The sequence below is a fragment of the Solanum pennellii genome, chromosome 7 (assembly GCF_001406875.1).
Source record: "Solanum pennellii chromosome 7, SPENNV200".
Lineage (NCBI taxonomy): Eukaryota > Viridiplantae > Streptophyta > Magnoliopsida > Solanales > Solanaceae > Solanum > Solanum pennellii.
The window spans coordinates 184,026-202,154 of record NC_028643.1 but is presented as its reverse complement, the minus strand read 5'-3'; the positions used below and the strand labels follow the sequence as shown (position 1 = coordinate 202,154).

General features: G+C 36.2%; 1 protein-coding gene across 2 annotated transcripts in view; it reads left to right on the top strand.

Moving 5' to 3' along the window:
• LOC107025772 (dicer-like protein 4) overlaps positions 1–18,129 on the top strand; it is a 33,115-nt gene that overhangs the window by 9,967 nt on the left and 5,019 nt on the right. Inside the window, exons 6-22 of one of the 2 annotated variants that reach the window (XM_015226516.2) lie at positions 409–449; positions 996–1,130; positions 1,212–1,337; positions 2,018–2,156; positions 3,801–3,897; positions 7,596–7,788; positions 7,936–8,096; positions 8,196–8,402; positions 8,560–8,822; positions 8,911–9,185; positions 9,270–9,691; positions 10,547–10,641; positions 12,993–13,198; positions 13,336–13,545; positions 13,963–14,421; positions 14,545–14,817; positions 15,977–16,303. In XM_015226516.2, coding sequence (XP_015082002.1) covers positions 409–449; positions 996–1,130; positions 1,212–1,337; positions 2,018–2,156; positions 3,801–3,897; positions 7,596–7,788; positions 7,936–8,096; positions 8,196–8,402; positions 8,560–8,822; positions 8,911–9,185; positions 9,270–9,691; positions 10,547–10,641; positions 12,993–13,198; positions 13,336–13,545; positions 13,963–14,421; positions 14,545–14,817; positions 15,977–16,303 — 3,629 coding nt within the window. Of the gene's footprint in view, positions 1–408; positions 450–995; positions 1,131–1,211; positions 1,338–2,017; positions 2,157–3,800; positions 3,898–7,595; positions 7,789–7,935; positions 8,097–8,195; positions 8,403–8,559; positions 8,823–8,910; positions 9,186–9,266; positions 9,692–10,546; positions 10,642–12,992; positions 13,199–13,335; positions 13,546–13,962; positions 14,422–14,544; positions 14,818–15,976; positions 16,304–18,129 lie in introns of both variants that reach the window. The other variant, XM_015226515.2, reaches the window with a different exon arrangement.

Here is an 18,129-nt window from a genome sequence, read left to right as displayed (position 1 = left end):
TCTGCAGATGGTTAAAATTTTACCCCCTTACACATGACAATATGCATATATGTAAATGATTTCTGTTTGGAGAAAGTTATGACTTGTATGAATTCTATTTAAAATGGGATCAACAGAAGTTGAAGTAGGTATTATCAGAAAATAAGTTAGAAAATGAGTGCAGGTTTTCTGATTTTCTGACTTATTAAAAACCTCACCTGATATCTGTGTTATGTGGAGTGAAACCCTGCTTTCCATGACATGCATTAATCAATTGTGGTAACGGATTGATAGTTCTTGCTATCTGATCTTTGTTCTCAATACTGATCATTCTGCCAGGCGTAACTGGTATATCTATCCTTTAAGCTACTTTTGTTGTTTGGACACTCCTCAGCTCTCAGACATTATGTTATATTTTTACCATTGCAGGTGCTACTGTTGAAGGCCTTGAGACCTTACTTCGTTCTAAGGTGCTACTATTATATACAGAAACTATTTTTTATGAACAATCAAATAATTTTCCTTTTTTCTTATGAAAGAAAGATAACCATAAATATCAGAGTTGCCTCACATCATTATTGTGGTAACAAATGAAGTCCAAAAGAAGTTGCTTGTGAAGGATGGATTTCTGTCATAGGTTTATTAGTTCTAGGATTTGCTAATAACTGTCTTAAGATTTGATTCCAATTTCCGTAGCTATCATTTTGAATCCTAGGGCTCTCGTTTTTGGGTATTTTATTGTTAGGTAACAAAGGACGTCTGCCAAGCCTGGCAGCATTTACCTACTTGGCCTGGCTGGGCTTAGCTGCCATCCTTTGTTCATGCCTATACTGGTTTCATCTTCACCATATTTCTCCTTCTTGGCTGCCCAAGTCCAACTAGTGCTCACTATCTCAAGGTCTTACCTACACTGATTTGGACTTCTTCCCGTTTTGTGTTGCAGAAGATGGGAGGTAGAGGAATGGAGGAACATTAACATTCGTATAGTTTAATTTTTCGTCTATATATAACCACAGGTGTATTCTGTTGAAGACAAGGACGAATTGGAACAGTTTGTTGCATCACCCAAGGTGAATGTGTACCACTATGGTCCTGGCTCCTCATGTCATACGAAGGCTTATTCTCAGAAGCTTGAAGAGATAAAGCACCAGGTATTATCTGGTCAAAAATTAAGATGACTATTTCTAATAGTCTTTGACTTAATACTCTCTGGTGTATTCATGATTTGACAGTGTGTAAAGGAGCTTCACAAAAAAGCAGTTGACAGCACTCTCAGGAACACAAAAAAGATGCTCAAGAGACTGCATGGACATCTAATTTTTTCTCTGGAAAACCTAGGTGTTTTGGGGGCGTTACAGGTTTTGTCGCACTTCTTGTAGTTTATCCCCCAAGACCCATTTCACAAGCCCTGATCTTTCATATTTCTTTAGTTTTAAAAATAGAATCAGAAACTTTATTGAGCTCATTTTACACATGTTCCCAACTATGTTTGGTACCTGGCCCGCGTTGCCACATCACCAACAGGCAATCAGTATAAATTGTCTTTTGACTTGAGTGCAATTTCAGACACATGCTATAGTCTCAACACTTGACCAGACTCCTCGGCACTCTGCAAAACTAAAATAAGAGTGCGCAGACGGGTTTGAAAAGTTTCAGATACAAGTTAGTGCTGCCAGATTGTGCACTTTATAGATTCTCTTGACCTGACATAGAATTTTTGGCAGATAGGTGTAGACCCTTCAGTTTTTTGTATACGCATGTGTACTTTTTGTGTATATTTATTAAGCATTTCAGCTGGAGATCCCACATGCATTGCCGTAGTTATGATATTACAGCTTTTTCTAACTTAAAGAGTCATTAATTTCAGTAGAATATGACACTGAATGAAAATCTAGAATCATGTTGGGTTCCGTAGTCATGATAAACATAGTTTGAGAACTTCTAATTCACAGGGAAGAAATCACGATTTATCTTTTTCTAACATTTGAGATTTACAGTTGAAAATTAAATTCTGAGTTCCATCCTTGTTTTGGTGAAGGCTAGTTGCATTCTCTTAAAGGGGGATCACCATGAGCGCCATCAAATGGTGGAAGCTGAAGTTAATGCTAGCGATGACTCTTTGTGTGACAGATATCTGAGTCAGGTTGACACAGTCTTTACTTCTGGTTGTGCTAAAGGTATGTTTTATTCTATTGTGCGTTTCTGTTTCGTAGCTATTTGTGTTCTTACCATCATTACTAGTATTCTTACGAGTTCCAGCTTGGATAAGATTTACTGGCCTGATCATGGATTATTTGGTTCTAGAGATGAAATCAGAAGGCTCTGATCATATTGTCTGACTTGTTAGAGATCAAGATATTTGATTTGGAGTGAATCAATTTAAGGCATTTCACGACTTGAGCAGGGTGTTCCTTCTCCAAAAGCTTAATTTGGTTTCTTATCACTTCATGCTCTTTGACAGCACAACACATTCCACCGATGACAAAGAAGCATATGGGGGGAGGACTAGTCCACCTAAAATGAGTAAATGAAATTTACATAAATCCAGAGTTACATGGATCTTTTAGCGTGTATAGGGACTGTAGAATGGAATGTAGACATTGCGGGTGGAAATATTGAGGTTAGATGCAATGGAAAGTGCACCTAGGTGTTTTCGTGGATTTTGCCAAAAATGAAGTGCGTTGTCAGTGGCAAATGGCAATACTATGTAGCGTGTGACAATAGCCGATGTGCTATTCAGAGCTTCCGTCCTAACACACGCAACAGTATAAAAAGGAGTCCTTAATATAGATTTACACACACAAAGATAGAGATGCAAGTAAAGGGAACACAAGATATGAGAGGCAAGATCACTTTCCTATGATATCTCAAATGCAAGATTACATAGGATGGATCTGCCCAAGGGCCTATACATACATTATGTAGAAGCCTTACAATCTACATGGCTCATTTACAATGGAATATGCTGAAAAGATGCCTAAATAATGTCTCATTATCTCACCTAGCAAGATCACCCCACCACAGAGAGCTAGTTTCATTGTCTCACCTAGCAAGTGTTAAAACAAAAATACTCAAGAAACTGATTTGAAAAAATAAAAATAGAGTGAACTTATGAAATTCCTTATGTATATTAATCTGCAGAAAGTCGGAATTTATACAAGGAAAAAACATAAACATTAAAACTTAATAAGAACATGTGCCACTAACTACCATAAAAGGGGCCACTAACAGCCATAATGGGGCCACTAACTTCAGAAAGTTGAGCAACTAAAGTTAACTAAGTCTAGCTAGAAAATAGGAAGCACTAAACTGAAATAAGTAAAAACAGTAAAAAATAATTATAAGCTGGAAAAGTGCCAATTGTCTAACAGCAAGATCACCCCACCACAGAGAGCTAGTCTCATTATCTCACCTAGCAAGAACACCCCACCACAGATATCTAGTTTCATTATCTCACCTAGCAAAAACACCCCACCACAGAGAGCTAAGCTTAGGGTGCAAGTCAACAGATTATAATATCAGACTGATGCTGATATTGATCAATATAAACAAGTATGATGAATCTTAGTATCAGAGTGATCTTTCCACACCTCATTTTTACCTCTCTAGAGAAAGTTGACACTTGATTTTAAATATTTGCTGTGCTTTAGGATCCTTTAATGAAAGACTAAGGGCTTAAGCTGAAGACAGTTCCTGTAAATATAGGCCTAAATACTGATCCGTGCCCACAGAGAGATTCTTAGGATGTCTTGTGTTGCAGCCAAGTATACATATAGTGTTTTCATCTGTATTACTGGTCTAACATATGTTTTCTCATGCAGATGGTATGAATCCTGATTTGGCACTCATGGAAGTTCTGAAGGAGCCTTACTTTTCCAAAAAGCTTTTACGCCTAATTGGCATCCTTTCCAACTTTGGGTTAGTCATTTTGTAGCAAATTGAATAATTTGCTAATCCTGATCTCTATAACTCATTCAGGATTTATAAGTAGCTGGAAAGAGAACAGTTGATTCACTTTGAGGGGTATTCTTATGGATAATTGCATCCAATTTTAATAAAAATATTGTGAACTAAATATTGACAGTGACTTTTTCTTTTAACGTTGGTAAAGTTGTATTCTCCAGCATTAAGGACATGCTGGCCACCTTCAAAAAATTTACAGCCCTAACCAAAATTACAAGCTCCCTATTAATTCTATGATTTGATCACATCTTCTATACAGAACTGTTTACACCAAAAAAGTAAAGATACCAAACAATTCCATTTTACTTTGTGAATGGAATTAGATCTATCTTCAAAACATCTCTCATTCCTTTCCTTCCACACTGACCGCCATATGATGATGGTATTAGCCTCCACCACTTCTTTTTAGTCATGCTACCCCCCCCCCCCTTCTGATCCAACATTTAAAAAGATCAGAGGTGTATTCTGTCATAGTCCAGCTACAGCATGTGATGTTGAGGAACATCACCCAGATCTGTGTAGTGAATTTGCAATGTAAAAATAGGTGTTTGTTTGTTTCTCCAGTTAATTTGCATAGAAAACACCTAGGGACTAATTGCTTTCGCTTCTTCTGCAACACTTCTTGAGTTAAGCAGGCCTTTTGATGACTAACCAAGTGAAGCATTTCACTTTGGTGGGGATCACTCCTCTCCAAGTACCCTTCCAGTGATGATAGTAGCCTCTAACCCAACTTGTATGCCTTTCTTGTAAGCACTGTTTACTGTGAATCTGCCATCCTTGTTGTGCTTCCAAATAACCTTTATATATGTGAATTAGATCTGCAACATGACAGTGCTATTTACAATTACAAAAACCCAACCATGCTTAGGACTACTGCTTTACACGGAACCTAATATCAACTAGTGATTCAGTCTCCTCTACAGTTTTCTTTACACCAAAAATGAAACAAAAGAATTCAATTTATCTTGACTTTCTGCATAGGATTGCTTGTCTTCAAATATTCTGCAGTTCCTCTCCTTCCAAATTGTCCACCATATACAAGCTGGGATAAGTTTCCACCACTTCTTTTGTCTCACTGCACCGCGATATAGTTCCAACACTTCAATAAATCACAGCTTGCTGCTGGCATAGACCATCTTAGTCCTACTAAGTTCAATAAAAGTTGCCACAATTGTCCAGTTATAGAAAAATGTAGAAACAGATGGCTATAGTTTTCTCTGGCCGCACCACACATACAACATCTAGAGCATAGATGAAATCCCCTTAGTTTTCTTGAGTGAGACATGCTCTCTTGCTAGAAGCCAAGACAAACATAAGACTTTGTAAGGGGCCTTAGTATTCCAGATGAACTTCCATGGCCACTGGTCAAATTGTGCATTTTGTCTAATCTGGTAGTTGTATGCAGATTTGACAGTGTAGACTCCATCACTTCCAGATTTCGAGAATAACGTATTTTTCAGATTCTTTGAAGCCTTGGAAAGATTCCAAGGTCTTGAACAAGTCCATGACTCTTTTCAATTCCCAATCATGTAATAATCTTCTAAAAGTGATATTCCACCCATATACTCCTTTAGCTGGTTCAAGGTTAATATCTGGTAAAGTAGCAATAATGCAGAAATCAGTGAAAAAAACTTTTAAAGAACCATGCCAAGTTCACTTTTAACGCATGTAAGTATACAGTAGAAAATTAGAAGCATAGATTATATTTGCTTTAGCGAAAAGGGATGTTTTTTTTTCTTATGAAAAACTTTATATTCTTTTGATTGCCATCTTCAAGCATGCTCTCAAAATTTCCATCTCGCTTCAATATAACTTCTATAAGAGTTAAGGTATGAAGGAGATGCATCAATTAAATCGATTTGTGATAATCAGGCTGGCTTTCCTGTAAAAATGAAGCATATAATAGTAGGTTGTCAATTCATTCGACAAAAGATTGAAACGGGTGCATCACAGCATGTTTTGCTTATTAGATGATCAGTTAGCATATATTGTTAGAAAGTCTCTCTGGCAGCAGCTGTTGATTCCTTTAATCTATCAAAATATGTTTGAAGCAAAAAATCTTTCTACTTGTTACATGATTTTATCCGTAACATTGTAGCTCTTACAGAGCATAGTATAGGGCCTATTATGAGAAATATGGAATAATGGCTTGAGGACAGTTTTATGTATTAATGGACCAGAAAAGCTAGTTAGCCCTTTGTGCATTCTCTCTCAAATACACTTGGGGTCGTTTGGTAGAGTGTATTAGAAAAAACAATGTATGCATTAGCTTTGTGTATTAGTAGCATCTTGTTTGATACACTTTCTCAACCTACGTATATTGTGTATTGAGGTGTGTATTACTAAGAGGGTGTTTGGATTGGCTTAAAAGTTCATCAAACCTACTTTTAAGTCAGTTTTTGACTTTTGAAAGTGTTTAACAAATATAAAAATAACTTAAGATAAGTCAAATGATGACCTAAAATAAGTTTGGAAGTGTTTGGCAAGGTTAAAAATAACTTAAAATAAGTTAAAAACCAAAACCAGGTCTCCCCCTACTTTTTATTTTTTGACTTTAAAATCATTTAACTTTGACTATTCATTTTTGACTTGAAAGCTACTTTGTTTAAGCCAGTCCAAACGGGCTCTAATACATGAAAATCCATGGTATTAGTAATGCAAGAGGGTTTAATGCATGCATTAGTATGGTCAAAGGCTTAATTGCCCCTCAAAACCTTTTTACATCTTTTCCACCATGTTTGTGGAGGGTGTCTTTGTAAATAAGGATCTAATTGTTTGGTTAACACACCAAACCAAACAATGCATAAGAGATATCTTTGCATAATTAATGCAAGCATAACTAATACAATCATTACTAAAACAAGAGCGGCTCTATGCAGGATTTGAAGCTGAATTGCCTGGTTCTTTTCTTTAGTTGGTGTAAACATGAATATCATCAAGATGTAGAGGATATTCCTAGTATTTTAGAGTTCTTATGACCCCCATAGGAGTTCTTTTCCTTTTGCAACTTTTGGATGTAAGTATTACTAGAATACTCTTTATGTATTCTTTTGCTGATAATAAAAGTTACCTTTCTCAAAAACGACTCCTTAAAGAACACCTCACTGAGGCCTCTATGGAGAAGTACAGAATTAATGCCTTGAATACAACTATTCATATTTTTGGGCCTACCAGCTAGTTAGCCTCTCTGCATTTGGCCTCAATGACTCTTAAAAGCACCAGAATAAGGTCCTGATGGAGACATATGAAATTAGTGATTGACTGCAAGGTTCATATTTATACATCTACACAGCTAGCTAGTCTTTGTGCATTTGCTGTCCAATATAGTGGTACCATCTGAAACTAAATCTTTCAAAAGCTTATCTTATGTTCATATTTCTTCCCCTAAAATTTTATTCTTAACAAGCATGGTTAGTGGTTATCTTTTGCCGTCGTGATGTACCTTTATCCAATAGAAATAATAAGATCTTGTTTGAAGTTGGTGCCATATGTTTTTGCTGTCATATCATACCTTTACCCAATTGGTACAGTAAAATTGTTTCAGTTTGTTTGTTGATATGTTTGTATGTTCCTTCTTCGTTGTTAATTCAGTCGCTAAGGAAATCAACTCAACTTCATATTCTGAACTTTGATATCTCCTCTCTTTATTTCAGGGTACAACCAGATATGAAATGCATAGTATTCGTTAATCGGATCGTGACTGCAAGGTCCCTTTCGTATATTCTTCAGCATCTGAAAGTTTTATCTTCTTGGAAGTGCGGGTTTCTTGTAGGTGTCCACTCAGGATTGAAGAGTATGTCACGAAAAAATACAAATATCATTCTCGATAAGTTTCGTTCTGGTGAGGTAATGGTTCTTTGTTAGATTTTTTCTCCGCACTCTAAATTCTCTTAGCTGGAGGACCTCGGGGACGGTGACTCCAAGTTTATGTTTGTTTCTATCTCTGATAGTTCAGTATGAGATTGGTTGCATATCCTTTGCTCAATTTGACAGCTCAATTTATTGATTGCAACCAAAGTTGGCGAGGAAGGACTTGATATCCAGACATGCTGCCTCGTTATACGATTTGATCTTCCTGAAACTGTTGCCAGTTTTATACAGTCTAGAGGGCGTGCCCGCATGCCAAAGTCTGAATATGCATTTTTGGTTGATAGGTATCGCTAAAGTTAATGCTTTCTGTACCCTCTTACTAGTCAAGTTCATCAGAGCAATTTTTTGGTTGATAGGTATATCTGACGTAAACCTCTTTGCAGAGGTAACCAAAGGGAGCTTGATTTAATCGAGCATTTTACAAGAAGTGAAGCTCAGATGGATGATGAGATCTCTTCCAGAAAATCTCGCACAACGGTGGCAGATTTTCAGGAAAATATATACAAAGTAGATATGACTGGTGCAACCGTCAGTTCTGCATTAAGCATTTCATTGCTTCACCATTATTGCTCCAAGCTTCCACACGACGAGTATGATCTTGTGCTGAATTTCACTAAATATTTATGTTTCTTATTTCCTAGTTACAATTTATTCTGTTTTATTTTTCTTAGCGGTGGCTTTTGCATTTGGAACTTAATCTTCATGGTTTTACTGATCTCTTTTCTTTTCGTTTTGCTTGTTTTGTAGGTATTTCTGCCCCAAGCCGCAGTTCTATTACTTTGATGATATAGATGGAACTATTTGCAAATTAATTTTACCTTCAAATGCTGCGATGCATTCAATTGATAGTGCTCCTCAATCTTCTATAGAAGCAGCTAAGAAAGATGCTTGTTTAAGAGCCTGCAAGAGCTTGCATGAACTTGGAGCACTCACTGATTATCTTTTGCCTGATCAAGCAGACGAAGATAAAGACCTGGTCCCCGATTTTTCTGACTTGGAATGCTGTGAAGGTTAGGGAGTAATATTCTATAAAAACATCTTCAATGTGCTTTGTGTTATTTATTGCTCATTGTCATTATTGTAATGTTGATGTCACAGGCGAAGATGCACGGGAAGAGCTCCATGAGATGATTGTTCCTGCTTCCCTTAAAGAACCATGGACTGAGACAGATAATCCTGTTTGCCTCAACTCGTACTACATAAGCTTTTTTCCATTCCCTAATGATAGGGTGTATAAGAAGTTTGGCCTATTTCTGAAAGCACCTCTTCCCCAAGAGGCTGAGAGAATGAAACTTGATCTCAACTTGGCTCGAGGTAGATCTGTGAAGACAGAGCTTATTCCATCAGGAACTACTAGTTTTGAGAACAATGAGGTTTAACACTTTAACTACTTGAACTTCTTCTATTTTAAACGGAAAGGCTCTCTTTTCAATATTTTGACTACTTTCTCTTAGCAGATACAACTAGCAGAGAAATTCCAGAGAATGTTTTTCAAGATCATTCTTGATCGCTCTGAGTTCATTTCAGAATTTGTGTCTTTGGAAAAAAAGGATTTTGTCGACTCAGGTTCAAAGTTTTACCTATTGCTTCCTGTCGATTTATTTGGGCATGATAAAATCTCCGTGGACTGGGAGCTTGTCAGAAGGTGCTTGTCATCACCAATTTTTGGAACTTCAGTATGTACTAGCAATAATATGTCTAAATTCGAAGAGCAGTTGCAACTTGCCAATGGTTCCAAAAGCGTACATGATGTTGTCAATAGCTTGGTATATGTTCCATGCAAGGATGCATTTTTCTTCATATCCGACGTTGTTAAAGACAAAAATGCATGCAGCATGTATAAAGATTCAAAAAACTACGTCGAACACTACTATGACACGTAAGTAGAAATGACTTTCTTATTTCTTCTTTGCTTACCAACTGGCTTCCCTGTTTGTTTGTTGATTCTACCTGCATACATATGTGAAGCTGTTTTTTTTCTGCCTAGAGAATCTTATTTTACTGTAAGTTAGACTAGAAATTCAAGTATTAATAAACTGAAAGATGAGTCACATTTTCTCAATTGCCAACCACAGTCTGATGTGACCAGAAAAAGGGAGAAAACTTGCAAATTAGATGCAAATAGAAGGGGAGTTGAGAAACTTCTTGATGAGGTCAATTAGCATCTAGAAATTGCTGCTGAAGAACCAATTCTACCATTTCCTTACATGCATTTGGAAGTTCTCTTTTTTCCCCTGTCAATATGTATTATGGTTAGTGATATGTCTATTTTATTCTTATTGCAAGTCTTGAGTAATAAATAGAGTTGGCTTTTATTGATATAACTTCCTTTTTCCTTGTTTATAAGGTAAATAAATTAATTAAATGTGGGATATACAAGCTGTAACTTGTTTGGGAACTTGCTTCTATTGATGTATGCTTATTCTTGTTTAAGAAGCATAGAACCGGCTTTAATTTGGAAAAGATTATGTTTCTTTTCATTGCATTTGTGTAACTCAGATATGTTTTTAAGATACAGTAACTGACCTCCTAAGGGACTGGTATGCTCTTCTTGTTTAGAGATATATTTGTTTTACTATCTTCCAATGTTACTTGTTGAGAGTATCTGTCCACTTCCTTTGAGCTTTGCTTTTTTCTTGTGAAGAAAAACATATTCTTGCATCGATTTGAAGATCTGATCATTTCTACAAAATGTGTATCATGTATTTTCTAATGGGTGAAATCTCTTCTACAGTTTCTCTGTCCATCTTTTATACCCTGATCAACCACTTATAAAAGCAAAACAGCTCTTCTGTTTGGAAAACTTACTACGGAAGAAAGGCTATTCAGGTAATTGTTTATTGTTCAAGCTGCATAACTGAGCTGTTTCTATTGCAAAACTTGACTTGTTTTGCAATAGGGGGGAGGGGTGGTTACTTTGATTCATGTCGAAGCATAGCTTTTAATGTTTTTAGAAGCAAAAACCGATGTGCTTCTGCTATGAAAACAATGAAACAACAAATTCTACAATAGATCTCAAAGACAATTATCAGACATTAAATGGTTGAATGTTGACAAAGTTCTATCTTTTTCTGTTGATTTGTGATTAAGGGCATCTAGTACCCTAGTTCTCAGTCGGATCCTTATTTTTTCCAACCAAGGAACTACTTAAAAGATATCAGATAGCTGCTAAAATAATGATAAGTTGAAACATTTATATGAAACTAATTAAGTATGCGTGCTTTGCACGTGTGTATTGCGTTAATAAATAATAAATGTATATGAAATGAATAAATTATCGTTTCTATGTTATATTATTAAGTACAAAGCTTTAAAAAAATAACGTAAATATTTAAGATAAAAAAACATACTTAAAGAGGAACATGATAAACTACCATTAACAGTTAAGGAGCAAAATTAAATATAGTGAACAATATTTCACCATTAATACACAAAAAACATACTCTAAATAATAAGATAGAAGAAAAACATAGTACTTGTAACAAATTAACAATACACGAAAAATTATGATAAAGCAAAAGATGAAAACCTAAATGTTGCAATGGAAGAAAACTGAAAGTCATCTACCAAGTAACACGGTTCATTGTGGTTACAATGAGTTATAAAGAATTATGTCACCATTTTTTCCACTTTATGCCTACAAATTTATGCACTAATAATTTAATTTCTAATATTAAAATGCACAATATTTGGTGAAGTGGTTGGCCATCTGTTTATACTTTGTAAAGTGGTTGGCCAGCTGTGTTATTTGTTTACTAGCTTCTGAGGTATAAGTTGGACTGTTCCAGAGAGAACAGGACAGTCTCTAGAAAGCTGGAATATGGAGGGCAGTGGTAGCACAGACAAGAGTAGATGCAAAATAGCCCCAGGAGTTATTTGGTGGACCATATGGAAAGAAAGGAATTCTATGAGTTCTGAAAAAAAGAGCACCCCTCTGCACAAAATTAAAATGAACTGCATTATCATTTTTTGCTATTGGTGTAGTTCAGAGTATATAGATGACCCTGTGGCTATTGTAGACAATCTAGTGTCCTTATAAAGATGAAGGAGGTTCTAAGGTAGTTTCTTTTTTCTTCTCTTCTTTTCGTTTTCTTTTGTTTATGCCAGACACACACAAGTGTGGAGGTAGGATATGATGTAAATTTTTGGATACCAGCTTTGCTAATGATTTATATGCAAATATTACCTTTAAAATGCTTTGTTTAGAATATTAAATGGGAAGTTATTACTATTTTAGGCATTTCATGTAAAGAACAGAATATAGAAGAAGAAATCCAATCAGTGGATTTATAGGTTCCTTGTAGGTATTCATGACTTTTGTAAATTTTGGAGGTGAACAGCATAGCCCTGAATGCTGATGAATACAACTTCTACCAATTTCTTTTAAAAAATAAAAAAATGAAGCTAACTGAAGCCCAAACTTTGAGGATTTGCTACACCACTTTCAACCGTAACATTTCTGCTTCAATAGTTTCTGAACCTCAACTCTTTTGTGTTCTTCGCTTCAACGTCTGCTTTTCATCTGGCAAAAAGTACTCTAAAACTTCTTCTGGTAAAGTCAACGGAACAGTGGTAGAAATAATAAAATTGACACCTGATATGTAACAGTGAGAAGTTCAATTGCTTACAATTTACGTGGGTGAATAATGTTAAGGCCTGATAAAGATCTGTTTTCTGGCTCAAAACTTATAGAATCTCCGTAATTTGATAGGGCTTTGGGTAATGGAAGAGAGCTACTTGGTTTTAATACTAATTATTACTAATAGGATATATTGTTTAAAAGGATACCTGCACTGATGTATGTTCCGAGCAGCTCCAATTGAAGGGTCTCTATCTTCTTCTAATATTATAATAAATCTTTTGGGACTAAGTTTCACCAAGACATGACGTGAGAAAATGATAAGCACCAAATCTATGTTAGAGCGCAAGGGCCACAATGTCCATGATTATATAAATATCTTACTTACTTCATCTGTTTTAAATACTTTATTTTGACAATCTATGGCTAGATGAAGGGTTTTCTACTTTGATTTGACTTACCACATGTTCGGAAATCAGCAGAAAATGATCTCATTGAAAGTAAGGTCATTTTCTGCTGTGCGTATTATTTTGAGACATAATTACTTTGGTGGTGTATTATTTTGCAATGATTGACACTCTCCTTTGGCCGCCTATTGTAGAGTTGCGTGATAAAGAGGAGCACTTTGTTGAACTACCTCCTGAAATTTGCCAGCTCAAGATAATTGGGTTTTCCAAAGATATTGGGAGCTCATTATCATTGTTACCATCAATCATGCATCGCCTTGAAAGCTTACTTGTCGCTATTGAACTGAAGGGCTGTCTATCTGCTTCTTTCCCTGAGGGGAGGGAGTTAGCAATAGATCATGTAAGGGATTCTTCCATACTTAGTAATATGTCCTCTCAATCAAAACACATCTGTTTGCATGTATCATTTGTTCATAGCTTATGAATAATGCCAGATACAATACCTAGTTTACTATTAATTGTCTGAAACCGGACCAGGTTCTTGAAGCACTCACTACAGAGAACTGCCATGAGTCCTTTTCTCTTGAAAGGCTTGAGGTGCTTGGTGATGCGTTTCTCAAGTTTGCAGTTGGGAGACATCTTTTTCTTTTGCACGATGCCTTTGATGAAGGACAGTTAACTAGAAAGCGCTCAAACGCTGTGAACAATTCCAATCTGTACATGGTAGCAATCAGAAAGAATTTACAGGTAAATGGTGCTGAACTCCAAATGCTAGATATGGACCTACTTCTTCAGTGATGTGACAGCACATCGTTTATGTTCAGATAAGAAAAGGCTTGCTTTTTTCTTGTTTCAAAATATGGCTTTTGACTTATTGCAAAGTTTAACATTATGTCATTGTGAGAAATGCATTCACTGAGGTATCTATTTAAACCATTACTTAGCACAAACACAGATGCCTGTGTGGCTCTCTCATCTCACATCCCTAAAACAAATAAAAGGGCAGAAATAGAATTATTTCTTTGTTGATGCTTAGGGGGAAAAAGAACAAATCATCTCTGTTGATTACTATGAGGGCCAAAATAATAACTAATATATATATAATAAACAAGTTAATTTAACTAATTAAAATTTGTCTAGTCAATAATTATTTCTGTGTCTCAGGCATATATACGTGATCAATCATTTGAACCCGACCACTTCTATGTAGTAGGACGTCCGTGTCCTGTAACCTGTAACAAGCAAACAGAAAAAAACATACATGGTCTGGGTGGTAGCGGAACATATGGTGTAAAGACTGAAGTTAGGTGTAGCAAATATCATCACTGGCTGCGTAAGAAAACAATTGCTGATATAGTTGAAGCCCTTGTTGGTGCTTTTGTAGTGGACAGTGGCTTCAAAGCAGCAATTGCATTTCTTAAATGGATTGGTATCCATACAGATTTCAAAGAACCACAACTAAAAAGTATCTGCTCTGCAAGCAAAGTCTTTATGCCACTTGCTGGTGAAATAGATGTTCATGGCATTGAACGTTTATTAGGTTATTCTTTTATCCATAAGGGTTTGCTTATTCAGGCATTCATACATCCATCTTATAACAGGCATGGAGGGGGTTGCTATCAGGTATGAAAGTGCTTTTCTTAAATAACCTACTTTTTTCTTAAACCTTCATCGTTGTTGCGTAAGGCGAGCTAGGACTACCCTTACAGCAACTTCTCTCTTTGAACATTTGATTTTATTTAACAGAGATTGGAGTTTCTTGGAGATGCTGTCCTTGATTATTTGATCACATCTTATCTGTACTCTGTGTACCCAAAACTGAAGCCTGGCCAGTTGACTGATCTGAGATCAATTTCTGTAAACAACAATACCTTTGCAGTTGTTGCAGTACGTCAAAGCTTCCACAGTCATATACTTTGTGATTCTAACGACCTCCGTGAGTCAATTACTAGATATGTCAATTTCATTGGCAGACCAGATTCTACGAGAAGGCTGGGTGAAGAGCCATCTTGTCCGAAGGTATTCAACATACTTATTCGTGAAGTCTTATATTTGATGGATGATTGAGTTTCTTAAACAGAGTTGATAATATTTTGCATTGGCACTTAGATGTAGTATAGAAAATTTTCCCTTCATCAAATAAATATAAGAAATTACGTTGAAGTGTTCCTTCAAAAGAATTCAGGTATAAGAATTTGGGTCTTAATAAGCTGATAGCAAGTCATGTAAGTACTCAAACATTTGTTTGAGTCACGTTGGAAGGCTCTATGGACACCATAGATTCAACACTCCATAAAACAGACCCAAGAGCTATGATGCTCTGATACCATGCTACTGAAAAAGGTAGTTTAGGAGAATTACTTGTCTATTATCCAAAGAATACTATGATTTAAATACAGATAAAGAAGCGGCTAACTTAGGTAACTAGATGTTTAATCCCTTGAAATCAGCTAGGATATTATATACAAGGAAACATGTAACTTTATGATTCTTTAACGATGGCTTTTGTGAAGGAGATGGACATTCAACCTGTTGTAGATTAATGTGAAGAAGCCAGATCAATATTTTTGTTAGAAAAATCCGTTCAAGGGGGAGAATTTCAGATGTTTTTCCTGGTTTTCTTACCATAAGTGGGGTTTTCCTTTTCTTTGAAGGTAACACATTTGTCATTGATATTCTTTCTTCTCCTAAAAAGAATTTATAAACCCCTCTTCTTTGGCTAATCCTTTCTTTGGAGGAAAATTTTTGGATTTCTGTAAGTTGAGGCTCCTTTCTTCTCACTTGGTAGCATCCACATTGTATCCCTAAGGGGTTAGAGAGTCTTGTTTACGGGGAAAATTTATCAGACACAAGTGTTATTTTGTTGGTTGCTTCTCTCCTGAACAGTTAGGAAAATTGTTCAATCACCTCTAGAAGATGAACCCTCATAGTGGCCAAATTAGAGAAGGATTTTGTACATTTCAGGAATAGCCCCTCTTCCCTTATTGATATTTGGTGCACCCTCGAGGTTCCTGTGGGTATAGAAATTGGTTTCGTTCGTAACCATATCTTTTTGTGAGATTTCTACTTTTTTGGTTTACTTCTTGTATACGGGTACTTTTTTGCTCTTTGCTGATAAATTTTACTTGATCAAAAAGATGAACCTTCATTTTGCACCCATGTTTACTGGTTAGTTCAGGCCCTCGGCGACTTGGTGGAGTCTTGTATGGGTGCAATCCTACTTGACACAGGGTTTGACTTGAACCGTGCTTGGCAAATTATACTCTCCTTCTTAAAGCCCGTCATGAGCTTTACCAGGTTGCAACTTAATCCGACAAGGGAACTCTATGAACTTTGTCAGTCTTTTGGCTGGAATTTAAAGTTCCTGCCGTCAAAAAAAGATGGCAATTTTCTAGTTGAGGCCAGGGTAAATGGGGAGAATGTTTCTGCAGCTGCTTCTGCTCTCAATATTAATAAAAAATCTGCTCAAAGAATGGCTGCACAGATGGTATGCTCAAGCTTGAAGGTATGCATCTCACTCTTCTATGTTTTTGTGTGCATCTTGATTTCTGCTGCTAGTATCCTAAAACAGGTACTTACAGTTGACTGTCTCTGTTTTTTTCTTCTTGTTGAAGCTCTTTCTGTATGTTATCTGAGCAAATTAAATGCAGGGGTTTCACCTGTGCAGCTTGTTTATACTTTTAAGAAAAATGAAATGCTGAATAAACTGCAGCTTGTTTCCTGTAGCATGCAGTATATACTTGAAATATTGCTTTTCAGGAGAATGACAGTCTGGTGCTGACAATTGATGAGTTTGGTTGTCTTTCTGGTTGATTCTTCATGCTCATTTAAAATAAGGAAAATAAGCTTTAGGGTGAGTTGTTAAGTGTCATGTGAAATTGAAGCCTGAAGGTTTACTTCTGAAAAACAGGGTGCAGATTCTGTGATAAAGGTATTGAGTAAGTCATTATGTTTCAAGTCATTGATGAGTTGAATCACTTGGTTTGTTCAGGAAACCTTGTTGCTGTGTCGATTCTTAGTGAGATTCTGATTTTTAGGTATTTGGGTATTGGTTTAGTGACTAACTAGAATTCTGAGGTCTTAAAGGGAGGGGCGTTGTCGCTGTATTATGCTGAATATAGGTGCAAATGTAGAACATACCATGAGCAAGCTCAGCATACACATCTTGACTTTAGGGGAGTGTTGATGGTAGACAATCCAGTAGTTTTGTTCAATGTCCCACCAAGTGATCGAAGCATGAGATATAGTTAGTCATGCCATCCTTGTAAATTCTTTATATAAATAGATCGAAGCATGAAATATAGATAGTTATGCAACCCCATAAATATTTTCTCCCTAGTTACATATCCTTTTTTTTTTTTGAGAAGGTACAGTCTTGTATTATATTCCAAAAAATCAAACCTGCCACAACTTGTTACAGCTTTACTAATTACAAATAAGAAGAGAGTATCAGGAAGATCTTCAATCCTAAATAACAAAAGTTACAAGGTGCCTAAAGCATTCATTACTGATTCTAGATCTTCCGTGTACTACTGTTTACACCAAAAATGAAATAAAACCAAGCAATTCATCTTCATCTTCTGGATGCTGTTACATTTGTTCTGGAAGCATCTGAGGTTACTCTCTTTCCACACAGACCACCAGATACAGGTGGGGATGATCTTCCATCTTTCTTTATGACCAGAAATGTAGGCAAAGCTACTCCATATCTTCAGGGCCTGGACAATCTTGGCATCGCCCAAAGTAGGCCCTTCGAATTGATGAAAATGCTCCAGAAAATATTAGTGATCCTACTGTGAAGAAAGAGGTGATTGTCTGTTTCAGCTTCATCTCCACACAGGAAACACCTGGGACTTAGTTGGATACCCCTTTTCATGAGGTTTTCCCGAGTCAAAACAAACCTTGTCCATCTTCCTCTCCCTGGTCTATTTAATGTGATCCTGACAGTTCCCTTCTAATTTTGTTTCTTGCAAACATACTATGTCTTCTTTACAGTCTAAAAGTTTTTTTTGAAACTGGTAACTTTAGACTATATATCCACAGGTATACTACAACAAAAGTGTACTTCCCCTTCAAAAGTTTTACAACTTACAGAATAAATAGTCTTAGTCTAAACTGTTACCTATAACTAGCACATCAAAGATATCTTCTGTCCTAGTTAATATATCTTGTTCACACCAAAAACAGAAAAGAGCTAAGCAGTCCATCTTGATCTTCTGTAAGCTATTCTGCCAATTTTCAAAACTCCTGTTGTTTCTCTCTTTCCAAATTGTCGACCAAATGCAGTCTAAAAGTTGTCTCTTGATGATTCTTTTCTTGCCATGATCATTC